Genomic DNA, 23,088 nt, shown 5'->3' with positions numbered 1-23,088 from the left:
TTATGACATAGGCTTCATGTTTAAGGATAACAATAAACACAATAACAGTAATCCATAAATTTATAACACAACAGAAGAATTTTCTTTATTATACTTAAACTGGCGGAATCCAAGTTGTAAAGTTTGACCAATAATTAATATATATTGTAGGCACAAAATTAAAAGTACTTGGGACATAAAATGTCATTTGAGATTATGATTGAAATTTTAGTTAAAATAAGTCAGTGGTAACATGGCAACGTATCAGCTTAATTTTGTTCTATGTTTTGTTCTTTTTTTTTGGCAACTGGAATTCTCTTAGTTTTAGGCAAATGTGATAGAAAACACCGCAAAGTAGTCCATTAAGGATATATGAAAGTACGATGCAGTAACATTTAAAGTATTTCTTATCAATATCTGTCCACTACTGCTCGCGTTTTTTTTTTTGTATCTGTGACCACAAATTAATTCATTCAAGAGAACACGTTATATCATGTGGCTGCAAATTAAATTACTTATGGCAATTTAGCAAGTTACAGCTTGTGACTGCAAAGTGTCTTTTTTCCTCTAAAATAAACTAAGATAAAATACTGAATAAAGAAAAAATACAAATCTCAAAACTTGTACACTTCATCCACCATAAATTCCGTCGAGTACTCCAGATTTGAATGTAGCCTCAAGCTACGTCCATGCCGCTGTGCTTCATAGCTCTTATGCTCTGTAAATAGATTTATCTGCCATTTGTTGCAGTCTCCTGACAGATGTTTACATGTAATGTGAGAAGAATTTTTCAAGGCTGTGGGACCTACTTTCTCTTCAGACTGATGAACCTTCCTGTAGTCACTGAGAAGAGAATGTCTTAGCAAACCAAGCAATCGTGAAACATATAAGGACTTTGGATCTGTGGTGTTGTAAAACGGTCATGATTCATTTGACCATTTACACTTGTACTTTCTCTGCTGCTACATGTCAAAATACCAGCTGTGGAAATCAAATCTGTGTACCGTGAAACCTCTCCGTTCTGCCCCAGTATCCCACGGCAAACCAGAATTCATTTTACTTTATTTATTTATTGTTGTATTTTTTTGACATACTATCAGAGGACTATTCAGACAAAAATAGTATAAATAGTGTAACAAATATATCAATTTAATTTCAATCTGTAAAATGGTATGAGCTAAATTACTGCAAAATAAGGATTGCATTTATTCAGTCTTATTTATTTTCCTTTACATACAAACATACAAATATAACCTTTTAAAAAAAAAAAGCACAAAAAGAACATTAAACAAACAACGAATCTACAGATGAAATAAAGAGTGAATTAAAAAACGCGAGGCACCTCTCAGTAACTGAGGAACTAGTTGATCGATGCACCCTGACAAACACGAGTGCAAAGTAAATCAATTATTTCAGTATTTAAAAAGTGCTTTTCATAGGAGCCAGTGATGCTCCCGCTAAGTTGAGGCATGCATCTTGTTTTCACCAGTCCTGCATATCTCTCATAATCCTATAACCTAGTTTACAAGAGGAAAGCGTGTATCAATTGTAGAGTGTCCAAGCTACAACAAATGTTTCCTACGTACCACAAAAAGCTGTACTGTAACATTACTCTCATTGTGCCATTTACCAAATCATGGTGTTCCAGGATAGTACCACCAGTCCTCCTTTAGTCCTGTTTTTGTCATCAGTTGTTTTTGTTCCTCCAAGCCATTGGAAAAGCTTAGCCTGGGTTCTCTGGGTCACCAGCCAGCATACACAGGTTCTGCATCACAGGGAATCCCGTAGAAGCGGCCTTGAGGTCTCTCTTTGCGTAATAATGGAGCTCGTGACACGGTCAATTCTCTGTCAGTGTCTCTCAGCCGACGTAGTACCATTAAAATTACGGAGAGTAAAGCCACTGCAAAGGAGAGGGGATCATGTTATTAGAGACTGAACCAGGAGCATGATTCTTGTTAGATTTTATCATGTTCTGTAGGCGCATGATGTCGTCTCAGAGCAAAAGTCAAACAGGCTGTTCTGTTTTTAGGGAGCCGAAATTCCCTCAATCCATTTTACATTCTTGCTGGTTTCTGGGCAGGTTGGCAAATCAACATGTTTTACAAAACACTGACAAGATCCCCTAGATTTTGAGCGAGATCCATTTAGCTCTCTGAAAACTTTTCTTTTCCTTTTTACAATGGACGTCATGGAGCTATTAGATTATTTTAGGAAATATATTAATGTTGTAGGTCTCCTCTTTGCTCGTGAATTAAATAAAAACAGGCATATCTGATGCTATCAGAAGGGCACTATGAGCCATAACTATGTCAAATAGTATGCATTAATATTCACTTGGAAATAGTTTTACACATAATCAGTTTATAGAAAAGTGTGACATTGCGGCTTGAAAGGCAATCAGTGGGTAACGTCCTTCGATATCTGAACCCATCTGCATTTATATGTAGAATCTGTCCACAAAGAACAAGAGTCGAGATGCATGACTACAGACGCTCTGAATAGCATGCAGGATATTTATGTGGATTTTTTCTTTATCTTAAAAAGTACAACGTACCGCCTCCTCCAATAACTAATAAAGCAATAGTGACCGGAGCCAGTTCACAAGTGTCCCCCGCTTTACGGAAGAATGTCTCCATGCAATATCCAGGAGAGGAGCTGCCCTCCGGACAGAAAGCATCACTGGGACACTGGATGGGGTTCACATCTGGACTCTGAGAAAGTGACATCACCAATCAGGACATGTATCCATCATTTTTGTCAACTTGACATCAGAAGATGTGGAGTGACTCACAGGGCAGTAGTGGTTCTCTGGGCAGACGTCACAGCTTTCCTGGCCCCAGCGAACCTGGAAGAAGCCGCTGCCACAGATCTGACACATAGTCTGACGGGGAGCCTTGTGCATACCTGTCCAAAATCACATATCCAGACAAATACTTAAGCTTCACCATTTCTATTCCGTGCTACACACGCTAATTACCTGGCCGACATGGTGAGCACTCCTTAGCAGCAGTCTCAAGAGCCTCGGATCCTCCAGGACACGTCTGGCACTGGGAACAACCAGTGGAGCTGCCAAAGGGAAAGACTTGTTTTAAATCCCCCCCCAAAAAAACATTGATAGATACCAGTCAAGTAAAGGCTAAATACTATGAGTCTGGGTGCATTGTTGCTTGCTGTGGCAGGATCCCATGAACAGATCCCAATAGCGCCACCCAGTCATTCCAGGACGTAAACCTGATGTAACAAACATCAAAATAACACTGTGTTGTCTTCATGGGATGTCAAGCAACGAAACATATAGCAGCTGTATGTGCGCCAGGGCCCAAAAGGTCTTTGACAGACATACAGACTCTCTTTGTGTTGGCGCTTTATTTGTAGGCTCAGTTAACTCAGTTTAACTGCCGGCCCTTTCTCCCCTCCGTCTCTTTCATCTTGTAGGATTCCTTTATGTGGAGCTCTTCCAGACACTTTCTACCGGAAGGAGAGCAAGGCAGACAAGGAACGTGCTGGGAATTTATCATGATTCATACCAGAATCCCACTGGGACATACAAGGTTCTTCCAACTCCTCTTCTACTTAATAATATCCTCTGAGTTAGAGCATACATGCCACTTGTTGCCATGCCGACTGCTGATTAATCAAAGCAGTGACTTGTGTGTGTGTGTGTGTGTGTGTGTGTGTGTGTGTGTGTGTGTGTGTATTCATCCTCACAAACGGAAGCATGAGATTGAAGCATGTGATATTGGATCTGGTTTCTTGATTTTTCCAAAACCCTTAAATGGTTACGAAATTTTCAGTCTGGTTACTGACAGAAACCTGATGACACTGAAACTCACTTGCAAAAACTTCCGAGCCCACACGGTGTGCACGAGGTGGAACTGTGCTGTGACGAAAAGAACCCTGACAGAAGAACACACAACGTAACTTAGTTTCAGGTCATTACAGTGTTTAGATAGGTATTTAAGTGATGAGTCAAACAGCTGGTTCGCTATAAAACGTCAGGTAGGCTCAGGAGATATTCATACAGCTACTAGACACAGAGGCAATGTACATTTTTAAGTCTCACTGCAAACTGTGCAATCATAACTCGAGTTCTGAATATATGTTTACACACCTGGAAAACAACTTGCACAACTCTGTCCACCAGTGTTATTGTTGAAGGATCCAGGAGGACAAGGGTGACACAACGGACTTCCTGTAAAACTGAAAGTGTGAAATTACAAAAGAAATGCACTGATGAGTTGGAAGGGAAGCTTTATTAGTTTTTTTAAATTTTGATAAAAGTATGGAAGCACTATCTGCATGGTTACTTTGTATAGAAGCCCCGGTCACAGGGTAGACACTCTTGCTGTCCAGCCAGCGGTTGATAGAAGCCGCTTGTACAGGGCAGACAGGCCTCAGGAGCAAGACAAAGCCCAGGGTCAGAACAGCATGCACACTGCAAGGTGGCTGCGGACACACAGGGCACCATTTGTTTACCTCCGCTTTAGGAATTTTCTTTTCTGCAGGTATCTAATAACCAAGGCTGATTTTAAAACATCAAGACAACCATTGCACAAAGGAGAATAAACTTTAAATGTCACGGACTCACTGCTGTCGTAGTACGATCCCGGTGCACAGGGCTCACAAGCAGAAGTGTTAAAAGCAAAGCAGCCCGGGGTGGTGCTGCTGAGAATCACGGGAGTTAAAGTCAGAGCAGTCGCGTTCTCTATGAAGGTGGTGTTCATTACAGCAGGAGTGAGTGTGGTCTGGCTCACCACCGTACCTGGAGGAGAAAAACGTGGATTTTTGTGAAGGAACACAATCTTAACGCAAGTGAATTATTGATTTTACCAGCAGGTGACCAGTTGAAAAGATGATGCAAGTTCTTTGTAGTTGTAAGAGTACATCGTCTTTCTGTTTGACTTTTAATAAAATAGCAGAAGCACAAAAGCCAATCTACAACTTCCCAGGGCCCTCAGACCCACTTTGTTTTAATCCTGATTTATTTCTTCACGTTTCCTTTAGATGATCACTCTTACATGTTCAGCTGTTTTTCCTCAAAGCTTCACAGACAAATCTGCTTGCAAATGGCAATCAATACATGACAATACATCTCACCAAAGCCTCTACAGCAGGAAATCCATCCGTTATCATTATTACAAAACTCGAGGCCACATCAAACCCCTCCGTCCTCACACCCGGACTGAGAGAAACGAGCTCTCCGGTAGCCACGTCATCATGATTATCTAAAGAATGCCATTCAACATAGAACCACTCAGGAAGTAGAGCAACCAGGTGTGAGCACATCAGCAAAACAGAGCCCACATTGTGCCGGTAATCACGTTAACCATGTGCCTTCTTGAGTAGAAGCCATCTTCCTCAAGAAATGCAATTTTTCAGAGAGCTGGTCATGTGAGTCCTCTGCCTCAGCTGGGTTGACAACATTTCTCCCTCCAACTTTGTCACAATTAGTAATCCCGAATCCTCAAAAATAAAGTGGATTAGGTCATATTCCATACTGACAGAGGGGTGTGTGTGTGTGTGTGTAGCCACAGCGAGATGTAAATGGAATTAAAACTATCATGCAGAGCTGAAACACTTTCCAGTTTTGGGTTTCCATCATCATCATCATCATCATCATCATCTGCTTGCAAATAAAACTGAGGGGTAAAAAAGCTTTTCCACATGATTTTCACCACAGTTAAGTATCTAAAGCAGTTAAACTTTTTCTTTCTCTTTTCTTTTCTTTCTTCACAACTTCAGCAAAATGCACTCAGTTTGCTCCAGAACGCGCAAATTCAGCGTCCATTCACATTCTTTGGGTTATTCTTAAACCCGCAGCACTCGATTACGAGCGTGGTGCTCTTCTTATCTACTACACCTCTCGTGTAAATGAACATCCAACACGCTGAGACTTGAGCTCACCTAAGAAGCAGAGCGCAGCCAGCGCCTCCAGGGCCCCCGGAGACCCCCGTCTCTCCATCCTCCTCCTCCAGATATGATCGACAACTGTCAGCCAGACGTTGAGCTTCAGCGTCTTAATCCCTGACAAGTGGCTAACTTGCCTTTGTTTTTACAAAAGACGTCATTGAGGTTCGCTGGCGGTGGGATCAGTCTCCTCATCAGTGTCATATGACAAAATACGCATCATGTGATTTTACTTTAGCGGTGAAAAAAACCGAGCAGAATGGGCTGAAACCAGGCGGAGCTGCTGCTGTTACACGGGGCATCCAGCAGGGGGACTCTACAGCCTCATCAGAAAGATTAACAACTCGAAAACAGTATTTATTTCCAAAAGGAATACTGATTGAATAAGTCTTTTTTATTATAGTTGTGGTTAATATTATCACAGTAATAATCTTATTATTGCTATATATTTATAATTCTGCTGACATTTATGTGCTTGTTCTATTTCATCTTGGTTTTTTTTTTAAATTTCCAAATAGGCCTTTAAGCTGCGAGTTCCTCACCATGGTACTCTGACTAACAACAGGGAGTAATATTTGTACAGTAACCAAAATACGTAAATACAGAGCCATGACTGTTCTGGGGCAAGGAAATGCCCTCGTGAGTCAAAAGTTCCAGTTCTCCTTTTCTAAACAAACATACTTACAGTGGGGCAGAATTTATTTTGGAAAGAAGTGATAATAATTTCTATTTAAGTCAAACACCAAATGAACATGCTGAGCTCTGTTGTCTCTTCACACTCTACAAACTATAAAAAAAAACAACAAAGATAACAAAAAACAGTGATACTTGTGCCTGTCACAGTGACTTCGGCCATCAGAGAATGATTCAGTTCAACACTGAGTCCCCAGAGGAAATTTGAGGGAAATTTGACGAAATCCCCTCGAGGCGCTCTTAAGACAACTTCTTAAGAGGGACAGATCTTTGAAGGTTACACCAAAAAAAAAAAAAAAATCAAAACTGACACCATTGCCTCAATGACAAATTTAACAAGTCACGAATATCTCATACGTATTTTGGCAGAGAATGCAAATAATAATATCTAAAATTAAATTTTCATGGGCCTCCGCAGTATTTTGGACATATTTATATCCTGAGGGTGAGACGTGGCAGAAGGAGGGTTGTTCTGGATGTGCCGCTCTAATCTCAGCTCCAAATCCTTCCAGCTCTCCTCCGTCAATCTGTCCTAACAAAGCAAGAAATACAACAAGAAGTGAGGAATGTTATTTATTGCTACTCCCGTGAAAAGCTCAGCAGTAACAATATGAGGGATTACAAGGCTGTGGACACTGGTCGTCTTTGTTACGGATTTCATTCTCACTTTGTTGCGTGTCTGTGTGTTTCTTACTGTCTGTGCTGCCGTCAGCTCGCACACTTTGGCCTTGTTGCTTTCAGTTTGCTTCAGTCTTTGACGCTCCTGCTGTTTCTCTTCAAGTTTCCTCTGCAGAGCCAGAACTGTCTCATCCGGACTCACCGCTGGCTCGGCTTTCCTCTCTTCTTTCCTGCATCACACACCATGAGTTTATGTATTTGTGGGTCTACTTTTCCTCTCCTGCCCGTTCAGACTCTCAACATTTCTTCTGACCTGATGGCTCCCGTCTGTGCCAGCATTCTCTGTTGGAGGCTGATGGTGTCCAGCTGCTCCAACAGCAGCTGCTTCTTGTTCTGCTTCTCCTCCATGATGAGCTCCCGTTTCTCCTGCAGCTCTCTTTGTCGTGCTTCCCTCAGAAGGGACAGGCGCTCCCTCAGCTCGGCCAGGGACATCTCCCCCAGCAGCGTGTGGCCGGCAGTCTGCCGTGAGACAAAAAGGTACATTATCACACATGAAATCGCGTTTAACCCCAGACGACCCTTCACTTTTACTCACCTCTGTGTCATCAAACGTTTTGACTCTTATGGGAGGGAGAGATTCAACGGCGTGAATTTCACGGATTATTTCAAACTTTCTGCTGAGGTCTGCTTGTGCTTCCTCCAGTGCTTTAGAGAGGAGTTCCCGACTCTGCTCCGAGACTTCTTTCACTGCGACGTCAAATCAATTAGAACGGCATCCCGACTTAACAATAATTACGTCACACTCAAAGCCAAGTGAGGCAGCTTACCGATATTTTGCTTGAATTTCTGCAGCTTCTCCTTTGCTGTTTTTGAGTTCTTGTGGCCTTCTGACACTTGCTGCACCAAGTCCCTCAGTTCTTTTTCCTCCTGCAACCTTTTCTCAGCATATTTCTGCATCAGCTGAGCTGTCTAGGAGAATAAACCATTAAAAAAAAATACACTCTTTTCAAATTTTTTTTTTTTTGCTTTAAAGTGATTGTTAATGATGATAGATCAGACCAGAGGGGGGGCTCCGGACAGTGAATGCAGGTGAAAAAATATCAGTTATCAAAGAACATCACCAAGAACTGCCTGAATGGGATTTGGTTCATGATGTACATGGTGAAGATATACGGTAGTTTTGGTACAATTTAACAGTTTTTAAAGAGTCAAAAACTAAATAAGTGTTGACTGTGAAGTATAACAGTGATCCCATGGAGGCGTCCAGGAATTCAACAAGTAATGTGAGGAAGGGTTGGGGGGGGGGGGGGGGGGGGTTGTGTCTCACTCCAAGCTTTGTCTGAGGGGAGGCTCACCATCTCAGACTTAAGAGAACAATCATGTTTTTGTGTCTTTACACTCAAAGTACTGTGTAATCTTGTGTAAATGCTCCCTCTTTCATCACTTGTTCTTTACCCACTTCTTCTTTCTTGAGCTGAGCAGTCTTCTGGTTACGTTCCATAATTCGTGCGCGGGCCATCGCCGCCTCCTCATAGCTGATGCGACCCTCCAGTCGCCTTCGCTTTATCTGTGCCAACTTCTCCTGAAGGTCCTTCTTACGAGTCTCTTTCTGCCACTGTAGAAACGACGAAGGTTCGCGTGCCCCCTCCACAAGGCGCTCCATTCTGCGTTAACAAACAGAGAACTCACTGAGATCAGGACAACAAAACCAGACACTATGGTCACGCATAGCAGGCATCACACATGCAAACACATCACAACAAGTATCCAAATAACCAGCGTGTCGATTTTTGAAGTGCCTCAGAGAAGTGGAAGTAATTTTCTTCATTTTTGTCTCCTAAAACAGGTGAAGTTGTGACAGGTAAAGGCCAGCTATACCTCTGCAGCTCCTCCTGCACCTGACGGTCGTATAGCGCCCCCTGCCTGAGGATGGCTGCACTGTTGAGCTTGATGGGCCAGCTGTTACTCTTAACAGGAGCATGAACATTGTGTTATTATGTGGCAGGTTTATATCATAGCAAAGCTTAAAATAACTGGCAGATAGAATAAATGGATCTCACCTTACTACCGGAAGGAGATCCAGAGGAATGAAAGGAACTGAACTTGAGCTTTGAATCCAGGTCTTCCCGTATCTGGGACATCACGTTCTACATTACAAATGATGATTTGACAGAAATTACAAATCGAAGTGATTTCTTTCGAATTAAACTCAAGAAAATAAGAGAACATAATGAAATGTGTTGGCCAGGAGTTCAACACTCTTTCAGGGTGTCCTCAGCAAAGTGAGGATTGTTTCATTTAATTCAAATGAAATGCTTGTGAAGTGCGACTGAGCATTGTGTTCAGCTTCAAGAAATCTGATCTGACCTTTAAACCACGACCATTTTATGATCATTGTTTATTTCCTGGTCTTTTTTTTTAATTATTATTTTATTTTCAGGTAACGTTTCACTAGCTTACTCCTGCTATTTTACCCATGTTCTTGATAAAAATGATTATCAAATCAGTTAAAAGGAAAAAACACTATCAAATGTTGTTTAGGGTCAGATCAGTGATGCTGGATCAGATTTTGTGTCAGTCTGTCGACAAAAGGAGTAAATTTGAATGTCCGGGACATGAAAAATTTGAGAAAATGTGATTCCGTTACATTCTTTTGAAAGTCTGCATGCAGCACAGAGATTAGTCCCTACCTTTGTGTGTTCAGACTTTTGTGGATTCGCACATCTGAACTGTTTCCTGTTTGCCTCATACAGCAGCTCCTGTAGCGTTGAACAGATTGAATGTAAATAAATGTATTAATAAGGATAGATACATTAACGTGGGTATAAACACGGATTTCCCAGTGTGTCAAGGTTCAGTTTTTTTTCAACTATTAGATATGCCAGCTTTTTATTTACTGCTATACTTTGCCAAACGGTGATACAATATTGTACCTCAGTTTTTTGACGGTTCCTCAGTTTAATCTCCTCAATCCTCCTCTGCATCTCTTTAGGAGCCCTGTGGGTGCTTTTTGGTGCCTAAAAAAACACCAGAGTCTTATGAGAGGTTCATCCACGACACGTGGCTGGTCTAAATCCTCTGTAAATCTGCTGGTTCTGTCACAGAATACACATATAATCATGGAAATGTCTGAAGGAAATGAATTGGGCTGACTGGTTTATGTTTTTCCTGCTGAGGGATGAGTTCAGGCATAGGCAGAGCTTGTGGTTTTGGTTTGGTTAGCGCAAACTCCTGAGGCTTGGTGGTTTTGATCGAAGCTTTCTTGAGCTGACTCTGATCTGATTTGACAGCAAGCTCGTCCATGAGCATATCGATCTGAGGGCGCCATCTAAAGGACAATAATGATATTTTCCAGCATTTTTCTACCTTAAAAACAAGTAACAATCGCAGGAGAATCATCACATGGACTGATTTTTCACCTTAGCAGAGGGCCAATCAAGTGCTCCTGCACAAAGGCAGCATCATAAATGCTATTCCACTCTTCTTGTATCCATGTGGTGAGGTTTGTAAAGAAGAAACTCAGGAACTGCAACCAAACACAGGGCACATGAACTCTTAAGTGAACTGTAAAAAAGAATGATTTATTACTTATTATTTCCAGTGAAACTATTTGGAGGATCAAAACCACACGAATATAAAATAAATAATCCAATGACATAATCAACATTCAATTTGATGCACCAACAATAATACTGAAAATAAATGTAGGCCTTAATTAATCCATAGATGTGACATTTTGTTATTTCTGTTTTAATTTGCTTTGAATGCCGACCCACTCACCTTTAAAAAAAAAATGCTTAAAGAAACATAAATGTTAAAAGAAAATGCAGAAAAGAAAATGTTATTAATATATATACATATATATATATATATAAAATGTCACTTTTGATCAATTAATTATTGCCTGCATTTATTTTAATATTTTATAGGAACCGTGTACGAACTTATTTCTTTTGTTGTTTCATTCTATTTCATTTGATTTTATTTAATTTATCTTTTGTTTTTACCATCCTCCATACAATAACAGGTCAGAAATAGGTCAGAAAGGGATTTTCTCACTGTGTGGATTTTCTTGACATCCAGTGATCTGACAACGTTGCCAAAAACCTGAAGCCCAATGTCGTCAAGGGCAAATGTGGTGAGGTAGCAGATAACTGTGAACAGTGTTATAAATAAATGAATTCATCGTGTCATTCAAACTTAAATTACATTGTTCTGTTTAAGGTAACTTACCGACAAAGTGACTGCGATCATTTTTGGACAACCATTTCCAATTCAGACCACAGAATGAATTGATCACTACGTCCAGTAACTTTTTGTGCTCAATACATCCAGAAACTACATCGAGTATGAAGTTCCTGTGCGCAGTTTCCATCTGCAACAATTAAATGTGTGTACTCTTGAGTGTACTTGGTATTAACACCCGGACACTGAGCTGAATCTACGTACCAGCAGGTCCTTCGAAATATCCTCCAAGAAGTCATCCAGACACTGTGTGCCAGCGGTGAACTCATCGAGCAGCACAATGGCCTCCTTAACAAGCGATCCATAGCTGGGTGCCATTCTGTACCTGCAGGAAGCTGCAGGCGATAAAGACAAACGACCCACAATTTTATTTTTTAAGGATAACAGACACTTGGATCGTTTGAAAATGTATTTTTGCTAAATATCACATCGATTTAGAGAGTTAGCCTATAGATTTTTGGTTTAAAAAGTCACTGAACGGATTGTTTTGATCTCTAGTCGGTGCTTTGGTAATTCGTTGCTAAGCGACAGTGGTGTAAACAGAAATGTATCCCAGATTAGTCACATTTAAAGTTTTATCATCGAATTTTTTTTTGTATTCTTTTGTGCTTGGAAGCAAATGTTTTCATCATATATGCTCATTCACGTTTTTAATACATGGGATAGATTAAAGATTAACAGCTTGTCCGATCCTTTGTTGGCTGCAATAACAAAAATTATGACGTAGCAAACTGTGACGTATGTGTAATCCTTGCGCTGCCTCCCAGTGCTATTGGAAATTACGTACATAGACACCAAAAGTACCAGCATGGAACAATCAAAAATGCTATCATACTTGCGTGATGAATATGTAAAAATGTGTATATTTACCCTGAACTATAACTGGGAAAAGAAACTCACTTCACGTCACGATTTTGAGGGTTTTACTGGTGAAAAGCTGATTACTGACAACATCACATGCAAACCGGGGTTTTCGAGTACTCTCACAATGCATCAACTGATTTTCTGCCTTAATCTGATTAACATAATCTGATTTATGTGAGCCATATAAACAAAGTCATCGGTTTCTGTTGTCACAAAATTGCAGTAAAACATCAAGTTGGTAATTTGATAAAATATAAAGAAAAATTCTCGCACAAGATATAAATCCTCGACACCAGACTGTAAAAAAAGCTATTCAAGTTTTATATATGATAGAGTAAAAAAAAAAAAAATGAAAACCTACATGAATTTTTCAATGGAAGGGATTACATTTATGGTTTTCTACAACAATTTATCGTCCAAAATAACTATCACTTTGATATTATTGGACCATTTCCTGTCTTGCTCCTATTTCCGAGCCAAGTCTTTGGGAGCACGGTATGTGGGAGCAGCACTTGAATGCATCATTTCCTGGGAAAGTGGGAGGTGAATGTTGTCAACGTGACTGTCATCGAGTGAGGTTTGCGGGCTGGAGAGCAGCATTCGTCGGCGCTCCGCTCACAGTATAGTCGGGACTTAGAAAGTGGCCGGACGGGGTGGACTGATAGCGGAACTCGGGAAGAAGAAAAGATGGAAATAAGTCATTGTCTCCGAATATCTCGCTTGTACCCATTCAGAGCCATTTTGTAACGTTTAGCAAAACTTGCTGTACATTGTGTTTGGTACATTTTTGAACCCCACCACCGCTAAGCTAGCTTAGCAGCCAGCCGTCAGACACACAGGTACAGGAGGGGTTGGTGACAAAGGAAGGTGGCGAGGTTACGATGAACCGCTTTCGAAAGTGGCTTTACAAGCCCAAGGTAAGTTATCTTTGATTAACACGCTGTGTCATAAACGCTGTTTGTCATTTTCATTGCATTAATTTCGGAATAGCTAGCAAAAGAGGCGAGCGGTGTCGCTGGCTAGCCTGCCTACTTCTGCCACACATCTGCTAACGACTGCTCCTGATGTTGCACTGTATTGACCTGCAGCTACCCCTTTGTTTTTGTTGACGCTTTTGTTTTCTGGCGCTACAGTACACAAGGCCATGTGTGCTGGAATTACACGGGTTCACTCACTCATTTTGGGCTATTGTTGAACTGAACTGTGCCTTTATCAGTATATTTGTTGTTTATTCATTATCAGATAAAAAACAGTTGTTATCGTCCTGCCACACAATGAAATATACAATTTAAAGAAATATTTGTTAAAAAAAATAAAATGGCTTTTTATTTTAATTTTTCATTTATACTTATAGAACATAGAAAAAATATGTACATCAATTTTTTAAAAAAAGGCCCATCGGTTGGTCTCCCTTAGCTCTGTAACTCACAATGAAAATAAAAATCCTAAACTAAATATGACTCTATATACAACATAAAATTATTAAACCTGGAACAAGGAAACAAAAAAAAAAATCACAGATAAGTGAGTTGAGTGATCCCTGTGACTGTAAAAGATCCAAGGGAAAGCGGAAAGGGAAAAAGCAAATTAAAAAAATGACTGCTGTAGAATTACGGCCTGAGATATCGGAACATCATCATATTGACAGATATGGGTCAGTTTTTAAAAGATATATATATATATATATATATATATATATATATATATATATATATATATATATATAGGTGTCCATCTGATGGTCCCTGTCTATTCTGACCCAGTTTGACTCATATCTCTTCTTTGCTCATCATCTGTTGTTTATTATGTACAACAATTGCAGTAAATATTTGATTTATAAGCTTTTGCAAATGATTTGGAAATAAAGGAATTCCATCTTTTTTTTCACAATGTTGGAAAAAGCCTTTCATATTGTCTTAAAGCTCAAGTTGAAACTGCTCCCTTTAATACTTTGTCTAAGGACAAGGTATTATTCCAGTTAACAGTTGATACATTTTCTGTCAGTTCAATAATGGGCAAAATTATTGTTTTTTCCAGCCCCATACAGGGTTAAATAGATTTTATTTCCTTGTTGATTTCTGCCCAAACTGCAAAAGTCTTTGTGAAAAGCCAAACGACATTAATCAGCTGCTGTCTGGCTCAGCCAGAACTCATCATTTGTAGGCAAATTCATCACTTTTAGAGTGAGGGAGTATTGGAAGCGCTGTAATTCTTTAAAATCATGCTCATATATATTGTGCAAACATGTCTGACACAGCAGAGGAGCTATTGAAGCCAGGCTTGGTTGCCTTCTTAAATGAACAGTTTATGATATGCCAACTGCAGCACTTTTTAGGCAGAGTGAATGTTTCTCCGGGGAGGGATTTCTTTGTAACTTTTTCGAAGGAGGAATTGTAAACTACTTAATGCGACAATTTCCACTCTTACAAAACTGTATAGATGTGAGGCAGGTTGCCATTGATCAATATATTATTTATATGTGCTGTATCATCACAATAGTCTTAGTTTCCCAGGAGTCTCAGACTCTGAAGTGCCAAAGTTGGGTGGAGAAACTCCCACAGTACCTTGTCTCCCGTTTGAGAGGAATTCTGAGCTTTAGGTGTTGTAATAGTTAACATGAGTTTACGGCTTACATGCACTAGTCAACAGCTTGTCCCCATGACTGTGGGATCGAATGGAAACTTTTCTATTCATAGTGAAGAATGTTTGAGTAAGTATGCTTATGGAAAACACTTTGTATAATTGTGGACACCACTTAAAAAAAAACATTATTCTAATGTGTGGCCTCCTCTGGAGGTTGGAGGGACAAAGGTTGTTTGTATTAACAGCAGAACATTTGCATAAAAACAATAGAGAATTCAACATTTTCCTGAAACTGATGGCACCTGCTGAAAAATTGCGAGTGTTAAAGGTATAATCTACACGGCTAGTCCGAGCAAGGCCGGAATAACATAAAGGTTATCAGAACTGTTCTTAGATTTGTAGAGACTGTATATGATGAACAGAGCATGTGAACATTGTACATAATACAAATCTGAGTCATTGTTCTTTTTGTGTCATCTCTCACATTTTTACAGAAAGTCTGGTGGCATGCACTTCCTGTGATTTTGAATGTTGCGCGTGTCCAGATTTCGCTTAAATGACGATTGATTGTTCAGCCATAGAATAAAGCAATTAAATTTTAATTCTATCGAATCAGGAAAAGCTACAGATAATGCAGGTTGTGTTATTGTTTGCCTCTGTGTGAGGTGTTCCTATCACTGTGACCCTTGACCATAAACTATTCACTTCATCCTTGAGTCCCAGTGGAAGTTTGTGCCAAAGTTGAAACAGTGTCCTCGCGGTGTTCCCGAGATACCTCATGAAACGGACGGAGAAGTCCAGAGTAATATTCCTCTGGCCCACAGCTGTCCCCATGCTGAGGCAAGAAAAAAAAAGAGAGAGAGAGGGAGTCACAATAGCTGAGTTGCTGTTGTCAAACATTAAAACCTGGAGGCCACTGAAGGTAATTGGAGTTTTTTGCAAAAGCGTCACAAAGGTATGAAATGAAATCCCTCTGATTATAAGTTGTCGCCATGCACCTTCCTACGTACATGTGTACACCTGCATCATTGGCCCTCTCTCCGTTAAACCCTGTGTGCTGTCACAGCATTCCTGTGGTCTATTGTAGAGCTCAGTTCAAAGTGTTGACCTGAGTATTGTCACGTTCATGAATGAGGCTGCCTCTGAAGTGCTGAGCTGTTACATCACTGCCTTTTCTGCCAAGTCACAGCCAGAGTAGGAATTAAGAGAATTATCTGTGGTTTTTAAACAACCATTTCTGCCTCGGTGGTGTGAAGAGAGACGTTCTAAAAGCTCCGGTAATTACGCCAAACGGTATTAAGAGAGAACAGTAGTTAAGTGAAGGTTTAGATCATTCTGCAACTGAATAGAACCTAAACTGTTTCTCCTTTGATGCTCAGAAAGAAAATATTTCTGTCGTTATTAAAATAAATCTGTTCAGCCCATATATTCTCTGACGTGGATTGTCAGATGCTGTGTAGCATTGCCATTTTGCATCAACAGCAAGCTGTGTATTATTGAACTATGTTCTCCTGGAGATAGAGAAGTGCTGAATCAGCGTGTTCCCTGGACTAAAGCAGAGAGCTATTGGTATTTCCAGAACTGCTCTTTACCTTGCCAGATAAGTCCCACTGAGGAGGGCATTCTTTTGCCCTATGCTATACAATCCCTCGTATCACAGTGTATTAAAAGGGTTGTGTGCCACTCTGTGTGGGACATAATGTACTCGTCTGCCTGTAGTCAAAGTGCCAAGTCCTGTAAATAGATAAAATTCTGAAACAGTCTTGGTGGTCTCTAAGGCCATAGGGGGGCAAGGTTGTGACAGTGAAGCGACTCAAAGTGAGGATGCAAGATTTTTCACATTCCTCTTAATCGGTCCAACTGGTTGAGCTGGTTTGAATATTTATACTTTTGTCTCCAAAAGATCTAGAAAGGAGATCCCGTGTTTGTTTTGTCACGTTGTACATTAGTTGACATTTTGATGGTGCAGGGAAGAGTTTTAGGTTGCAACATGAAGGAGGAGTTTGTGCGATAAGGGAGGATTATTTTTTTTTCTGAAATGGGCTGTCACACACAGAGATGAGACCTGGATCGGGTTACTGAGCAGCCTCGATGGCCACAGTCTCTTCACCTCATTCATCAGTGACAGACCTGCGGAGGGAGAGATGTTGATGGAGAGAGATGTGACATGGCTAAACCTGTACCTTTCCTCTGTAGCCTGGGTTCCTCTTGGGGTTGTTATTCTGTCAGGCTTTCAGGAGCTGACCTTCAGCTCCACACCACCTCATCTGTCAGTGTGACGGGCTCACAGCTCGATCGGAGCTGATGCATTCACCTCCCTCTGCAGGATGCTACTAATTTGCTTTTCACCCCCCCGCCCCCCATGTCTACAGGCCAGTTAGTGAGTAGGTAGCTGACACTTTCTCCTGTCCTCTTTATCTATATGTCAAAGACATGTCTTGGTGAAACGTTTCCAGGTGTCTGAGCTTATGTAATAAGGATGTTTCATGAGTATTTTTGATAAGCTCATGTGACTTCTGGAAGTTCACCAATTCTTTTAAGTTTCGTTTTTTTTTTGTTCCGGAAAAATAAACGATAACCAAGAACAGATAATACTATGAGAAAAGTTTCCAGTTGTTTTTCAGAAAAAAAAATGTCAAAAATGGCACTCACACTTCACATTCCATTCACTTCACATTGCACAAATAGCCTTAAATGTGTTTTCCACCCCTCCACTCCTCATATATCACATGCTTTTAAGTCCTTCATTTCACTGCTTTATTGTTAGCATTGGTTGAATAACATACATGCTCTGCCTTCCAACTAGAGATGCACTGATCCACATTTTTTAATTCAGACCTGGTCTGCAGATGCTGATAATGATCTGGTACCAGAACCCTGTTTAATAGTATCACTATTGCTGTTGTTGACATTATGTTTAAGGTTACATCATCACCCTGTTGTAAATCACATTGTGTTCCTTTTTTATTTAAGAGTGTTAAAAAAACAAAAACAAACAAACAAGTGGAATAAATGTAAATATATTCCAGGGGAATTTGAAGTGTATGTGTACTATATATGCGGATCAGTGTTGTGTCTCATGTTGCCTTATGGTGGTTTCTTGATCTGGCTTGGACAGAGATATTTACAGGTCAGAGCCACTGTAGAAGATGCTTTAGAGCTGTTCGTCTGCATCTTCACGACTCAAAGCAGACGCGTGGACAGCTGATGTTTTCAACAAAGCAACACATTTTTACTTACCATCCACTCAGGAGGCTGTGTTGCCTCTACCAGCTGTGTGAGTCCTACTTGAAATGCAGCAGCTCATGATCAACCTCTGAGGAAGTGGTGCTAATGACACGTAGTTAAAATACCATCAGCTGTAGTTTATAAGCAATACATCTGTGAAAAAGAAAAAAGTGACCCCAATCCATTTGCAGGAACAGGTCGGGTCATCCAGGGCGTGACAAGAATGTTTCTTTATTATATATTTTTTTCAAAGAAAAATTATCGCAGTACAGTTAAATTGGGGAAGGGAAAATAATGAAATAATCGGTTTAGACAAAGCATTGTAGTGTAAATAATGAAACAACAGCAGAACTTAGTGCTGTCGTTGTTTACACTATGTACCATCACCTTTTTTTCCCCCACAGTTGTCATTTATCATTACCCTGGTTGGTTTATGAGTGTGCTGCAAGGTGCAAAGTGGTACATCTGAGCAGGGGAAGCAATTAGGGGCTTGTCTTTGTGGGTGTTGGTGGTGGTGGTGGAGGGGGTGGAGGGGGTGGAGGGGGAGGCTCTGCACAGTTTGCACAGAGTTGATGGAAGAGGCAACAGCAAACTGCTGAGCAGTGGCTAGCATGGCTTCCTATTTAGCCCCGTTTCTCGAGGTCTTTGTGGATGTCCCATTCTGCTTACCCACCAGCCATGCAATAATTGATTTGGTGTCAGCTGCCTGGATTTAGAGCGCTGACCCTAGTGCAGATCGAGACGGGCCAGGCGATTGAAGGTCTTTTTAAATTCATTGCAGGTTTGGGGAATCAGATCCCACTGTGCTAGATGTGGGGGTGCGATGATTGAAGGGAAGTAGCTGTGGAAGATGTGATATTTAAAGCGAGCACAGAGAAGCTGCGCATCAAATAAGGGGGTCGTTTTTATGACCCGTGTCTTATTGGTTTTAATTGATGCCTCTGTAATCAAAAGTGTTTTCCTCTTTTCAGTCACTGATGATAAACATAAAACCCTGCACTTGAGGTTCTTTTTATCTTTAGTATGAGTGTGACTGCTGTAGGAAAAGCTGGCATTGAAATGACCCTCCTGCTGTGGACTGAGGAGAATGAAAGGGAGAGGAGGAGAAGTCTGTATTTTAGGGATTACATTTTGGCCTTGGTTACAACTGGCGGGAGATAACATGAGAGGGTGTCACTCGAGCAGATCTCACACAGCGTTGCTTTCCCCTGGATTGAAGGGCTTAGGTCATAAAGATAGAACAATGTGAGAGCAGAATTATCAATGTGAAGGACAGTTCACCTGGCAAGGATTCAAAGTAAAGAAGTAAAAATTCTTGTTGTTTGGCATGGCATTGTCATACAGTATCATGAAATAAAGAAGAAAGTTATTGTTGTTGTTTCTTGCATTAGAATTGCTGGTAAGCTTGGTATCCCTGCGTGTCATCACACCACCATCAGGGGATCCTGGACACGCCTTTAGCCACCTACAGTAAATCCTTAGTGCCCCTGTGTTACTGCAGTCTGTCCTGCTAGACCATGTGCTGGACACATGCAGAGGTCATTGCTGTGTCCAAATGTCAGATTAGGGAAGAACACAGATTAAACCATCAGTCCAGATGGGCAGACCGCTCTGAATATACTGACTCAATCAGAGCCGAGCCTGCCATCTCTTTTACATCCAACTCACCATCCTGCTGGTTAGATTAAAATTGATCTGCTGTCATGTTCACCAGCAGCCTATGATTAGTCCCAGTGATTTGATGTAAAACTATCTATTTAGAATAGTTTATAAATAGATTGTGACTGTACTGGATGCTTTGGGACGCCACTGCCAATAGCCACAGTACAGAACGGTAGGGAGGAAATCGAATGATGACTCAACATGAGCTGAGTGGTAGGACCAAATTCTTTTAGGATTTACCCTGTTTGTTGTGTTACTTTTGTTCAGATGTCCTGCCTGCATCCATGCTGCTTTGAGGAGCACAAGGCATTGTAGAAATGATGATTTATAGTGCCAGAAAAAGTGTGATTTGTGACTAGAGCTGCATAATGAATCAAAATTTCACCAAAATCACAGTATGGTATAATGCAATTTTCTAATCGCACAAAGGTGCAGTATTTGTTTACTAATTATGTATGAAACCACCATTTTTCTAAGTACTGATGGGCTGTAGAAACATTGTGCTTACAAATCATATTCTACAGATTTAAGAAAACCTTTTTGATTGACACATATCTCCCAAATGTCATACCATAATAATTTTACTGAATTTCTCAATGACAATTATTACAAAGTAAAGATAAAGGTATTTTCCCTCTATTATTCACAAATAATATTGCAATATCATTCAGAATAATGATAATTACACATTTTTCCAAAATGGTGTAGCCCAATTTGTGACACAACGAAAATAAACAATGGAGTTTGATTGGATATTTTCCTGTTGACACACAACATCCATCCATCTTTCTACCACTTTATCCTGTTACCTGCACAAGGGGGGGGCTGGAGTCTATCCAAGCAGCCTTCGAGCGAGAGGCGGGGTTCACCCTGGACGGGTCACCAGTCCATCACAGGGCCAACACATATAGACAGACAACCATTCACACTCACAGTCACACCTACGGTCAATTTAGAGTATCAATCAGCCTCGTCCCCTCTTGATGTCTTTGGACTGTGGGAGGAAGCTGGAGTACCAGAGAGAACCCACACAGGAACAGGGAGAACATGCAGACTCCACACAGAAAGATCCCTTGCTCGAGCAGGGGCTCGAACCCAGAACCTTCTGGCTGTGAGGCGACAGTGCCGCCCTTCTTAGAAAGATAGTTATCTTTATTCTGACAAACTTCACATAAACAATGGTTGAAGAAGTTTGTGTGTAACTTAGCTCACTCCTGCCTTTAATGCTGAGTTCTGAATAATAAATAAGGTGATGAACTGTATCCGGCTGCTTCGCTTTTTTTTTTTTTTTTTTTTTTGCCAGTCTGCCAACTTGCTGGACGAAGCAGAGTGAACTGGTTTCCCCCTACAATATTTGCCTCTGCTGCTTGGCTGTCAGCCAGAAGGCAGCCTGGAATAGAGTAGGGAGGGCAGAGGCAAGGTTTCTCATAAGTCCCTTAAGTGGGTTCAGTGTGCACGCACCAATGCTATGGATGTTCATGAAGCATTAGCCTGGCAACCTCCATCATCTCCGCTGTCTGAATGGAAATAAAACCCAGAATGTGCGGCTCAAGGAGAAAAGCTGAAATGTTGAATGCCTATTGGAAGGCAACTGTCAGTATCATGTTTCAGTAAGAGTCAAATGCTCTCTCTGCCTTTTATTGATTTAATGTTAAACAAAGGGAAGAGAAATTTCATTGAGTCATTGTGAAACGGTTGTGATTGAAGGGACTTAACAGTAATTGTCACCCTGGGTGAATTTATGGGAGCTAAATAGACTGAAATGATGGGTTTGTGACCGCTATGGATTGAGTCATCTCAAAGAGAGGGCACCCGGGACAGCTGACAGCAGGGGTAGAACAGGAGAGCGGTACACCATGGGGGACAAGAACTGAGTCTGCTGAATCATGTCCTTACTTATGCAAGATAGAGCTGTCATTGATGGTGATGATGACACAACTTTCAGGAGTCAAATCCCCAGATGTTCTTACTCTCACTTTATTAACTTTGCAGATTTTACACTAAACCTTGTATTATTATAATGAAGGTAGACAGGGACTGGATATTGGAATGATTTTACTGATCCAGGTTCCACTCTATGGCTTATATTGCGTCATAAACCCACTTTAATGTAGAATGAGACACATATATATCAAATTAATTGCTCTGGAATATATTAAAGTTGCTTTTTTTTTTCTTACTTTCTTTTCTCTCTGTTTTAATAAAAAGTGCTGTGTACGACAGCTTCGTAATGTAACCGTAAGCATAGTGTAATGCCAACAACCACAACAATAAAAATTACAATATTCAAGAAAATACACTCGTGTCTGAATCAGTTTTAGCAGATGCATCAATTTTTCAGTTCTGGTCTGATTCTGACATAACTGCATTTCTTGCTCCAGAGGATTGGGCAGATAAACCCCCCCGACATCCATCCTCTCCAAAATGATAGATGGATGTCAGTTTCTTTCAGTTGCATGCTGACTGGGAGTGGCCTTGGGAGGCAGTGAGCCCAGTACATTCCACTTTCTACCCTTTGAGCAAAAGGTCCCTCTTCACTATTTTCTTTTCTCAATTTTGCACAATTCAACTGCATAAATAGACCAGTTTTCTCCTTCCAGCAGTGTAATGCATCTGTAAACAGTTTTCTGTTGTTGATGGGAAAGCTATTTCAATTCATCCTTTTCGCCAGTTTTTTTTTTTTTATATATATATGAAATATATACTTATCATCTAATGCTCAAAGGCTTCTAATGATTTAGCTGTGGATGCAAGTTATTGTAAGACCAAATGTTTTTCAGCCGTGGACTGTAACGTCAATGTCGAGGCCAACTTACCCACTCTGTGCCAATACCAGTTATGTAAAGAGATGAAATCAGGCACTTGTCCTTTTCTGCCTGCAATCATTTCTGACTCATGCAACAAGGTGAATATCATCATGGGAAGCTTTAGTTTGAACTTCAGGATTAAGCTATGTTTTCTGAATTGTATGACTTCACCTGTCAGAGAAAGCTGTCCTAATTTGGATCCTTCCTTTGGACCAGGCTCGTCAACACCATGGAGTTTGATGCTGAGGTAGATTTAGTTTGTTACGACTGGCGTTTATACCTTGATGAAAGATTAGTTGACAATATACCACGCTAGATCAAGCAGCTTGAGTATTGCTGCATAACTAACAGTAAAGAACATCTTGAACATTGCCTGCCGTTTGACTTTTTACCCATGATGCAATGCAGCAGGAATGTTCCCTCTCATGTGAGGAATGCAGCAGGAGGAGGCTATAGGGTGGCATCTGTCTCAAATGCGTCTTTTCTCCTTCTCAGCGTTGGC

At 40.7% G+C, this 23,088-nt stretch overlaps 3 protein-coding genes across 7 annotated transcripts in view; 1 reads left to right on the top strand and 2 right to left on the bottom strand.

Annotated features, from left to right (window-relative positions):
- Positions 1-1,178: 1,178 nt before the first annotated feature.
- On the bottom strand, positions 1,179-6,092 carry LOC147246591 (uncharacterized). 2 transcript variants are annotated; one of them, XM_086183081.1, is made up of 9 exons: positions 5,884-6,092; positions 4,568-4,741; positions 4,287-4,425; positions 4,091-4,179; positions 3,813-3,876; positions 2,957-3,045; positions 2,771-2,883; positions 2,534-2,690; positions 1,179-1,879 (listed from the first exon to the last, which is right to left on the bottom strand). In XM_086183081.1, the coding sequence occupies exons 1-9, from the start codon at positions 5,939-5,941 to the stop codon at positions 1,722-1,724; spliced, it is 1,041 nt and encodes a 346-aa protein (XP_086039207.1). In that variant the 5' UTR covers positions 5,942-6,092; the 3' UTR covers positions 1,179-1,721. The 2 variants fall into 2 exon arrangements, with proteins under 2 accessions (XP_086039207.1, XP_086039208.1); XM_086183082.1 differs by lacking the exon at positions 5,884-6,092 and adding an exon at positions 5,077-5,300.
- A 53-nt stretch (positions 6,093-6,145) lies between these two features.
- cfap99 (cilia and flagella associated protein 99) lies at positions 6,146-12,132 on the bottom strand. 2 transcript variants are annotated; one of them, XM_086183079.1, is made up of 15 exons: positions 11,647-12,132; positions 11,431-11,572; positions 11,257-11,351; positions 10,617-10,723; positions 10,351-10,525; positions 10,131-10,214; positions 9,888-9,956; positions 9,258-9,344; positions 9,076-9,164; positions 8,657-8,861; positions 8,025-8,166; positions 7,793-7,944; positions 7,511-7,716; positions 7,274-7,427; positions 6,146-7,111 (listed from the first exon to the last, which is right to left on the bottom strand). In XM_086183079.1, exons 1-15 carry the CDS (start codon positions 11,758-11,760, stop codon positions 6,974-6,976), a joined length of 1,959 nt encoding a protein of 652 aa, XP_086039205.1. In that variant the 5' UTR covers positions 11,761-12,132; the 3' UTR covers positions 6,146-6,973. The 2 variants fall into 2 exon arrangements, with proteins under 2 accessions (XP_086039205.1, XP_086039206.1); XM_086183080.1 differs by lacking the exons at positions 11,257-11,351; positions 11,431-11,572.
- Positions 12,133-12,850: 718 nt separating this feature from the next.
- Positions 12,851-23,088, top strand: part of zfyve28 (zinc finger, FYVE domain containing 28) — a 24,433-nt gene continuing 14,195 nt past the window's right edge. For all 3 annotated transcript variants that reach the window (XM_086183223.1, XM_086183222.1, XM_086183221.1), the window contains exon 1: positions 12,851-13,223. In XM_086183223.1, the coding sequence (XP_086039349.1) occupies positions 13,188-13,223 (36 nt within the window). In that variant the 5' untranslated portion in view covers positions 12,851-13,187. The remainder of the gene's footprint in view (positions 13,224-23,088) is intronic.

The sequence above is a fragment of the Aulostomus chinensis genome, chromosome 17 (genome assembly GCF_037954235.1).
Source record: "Aulostomus chinensis isolate RoL2024-O1b breed Wild chromosome 17, RoL_Achi_v1.0, whole genome shotgun sequence".
NCBI classification, from domain to species: domain Eukaryota; kingdom Metazoa; phylum Chordata; class Actinopteri; order Syngnathiformes; family Aulostomidae; genus Aulostomus; species Aulostomus chinensis.
This window is presented reverse-complemented; position numbering and strand designations above follow the sequence as displayed.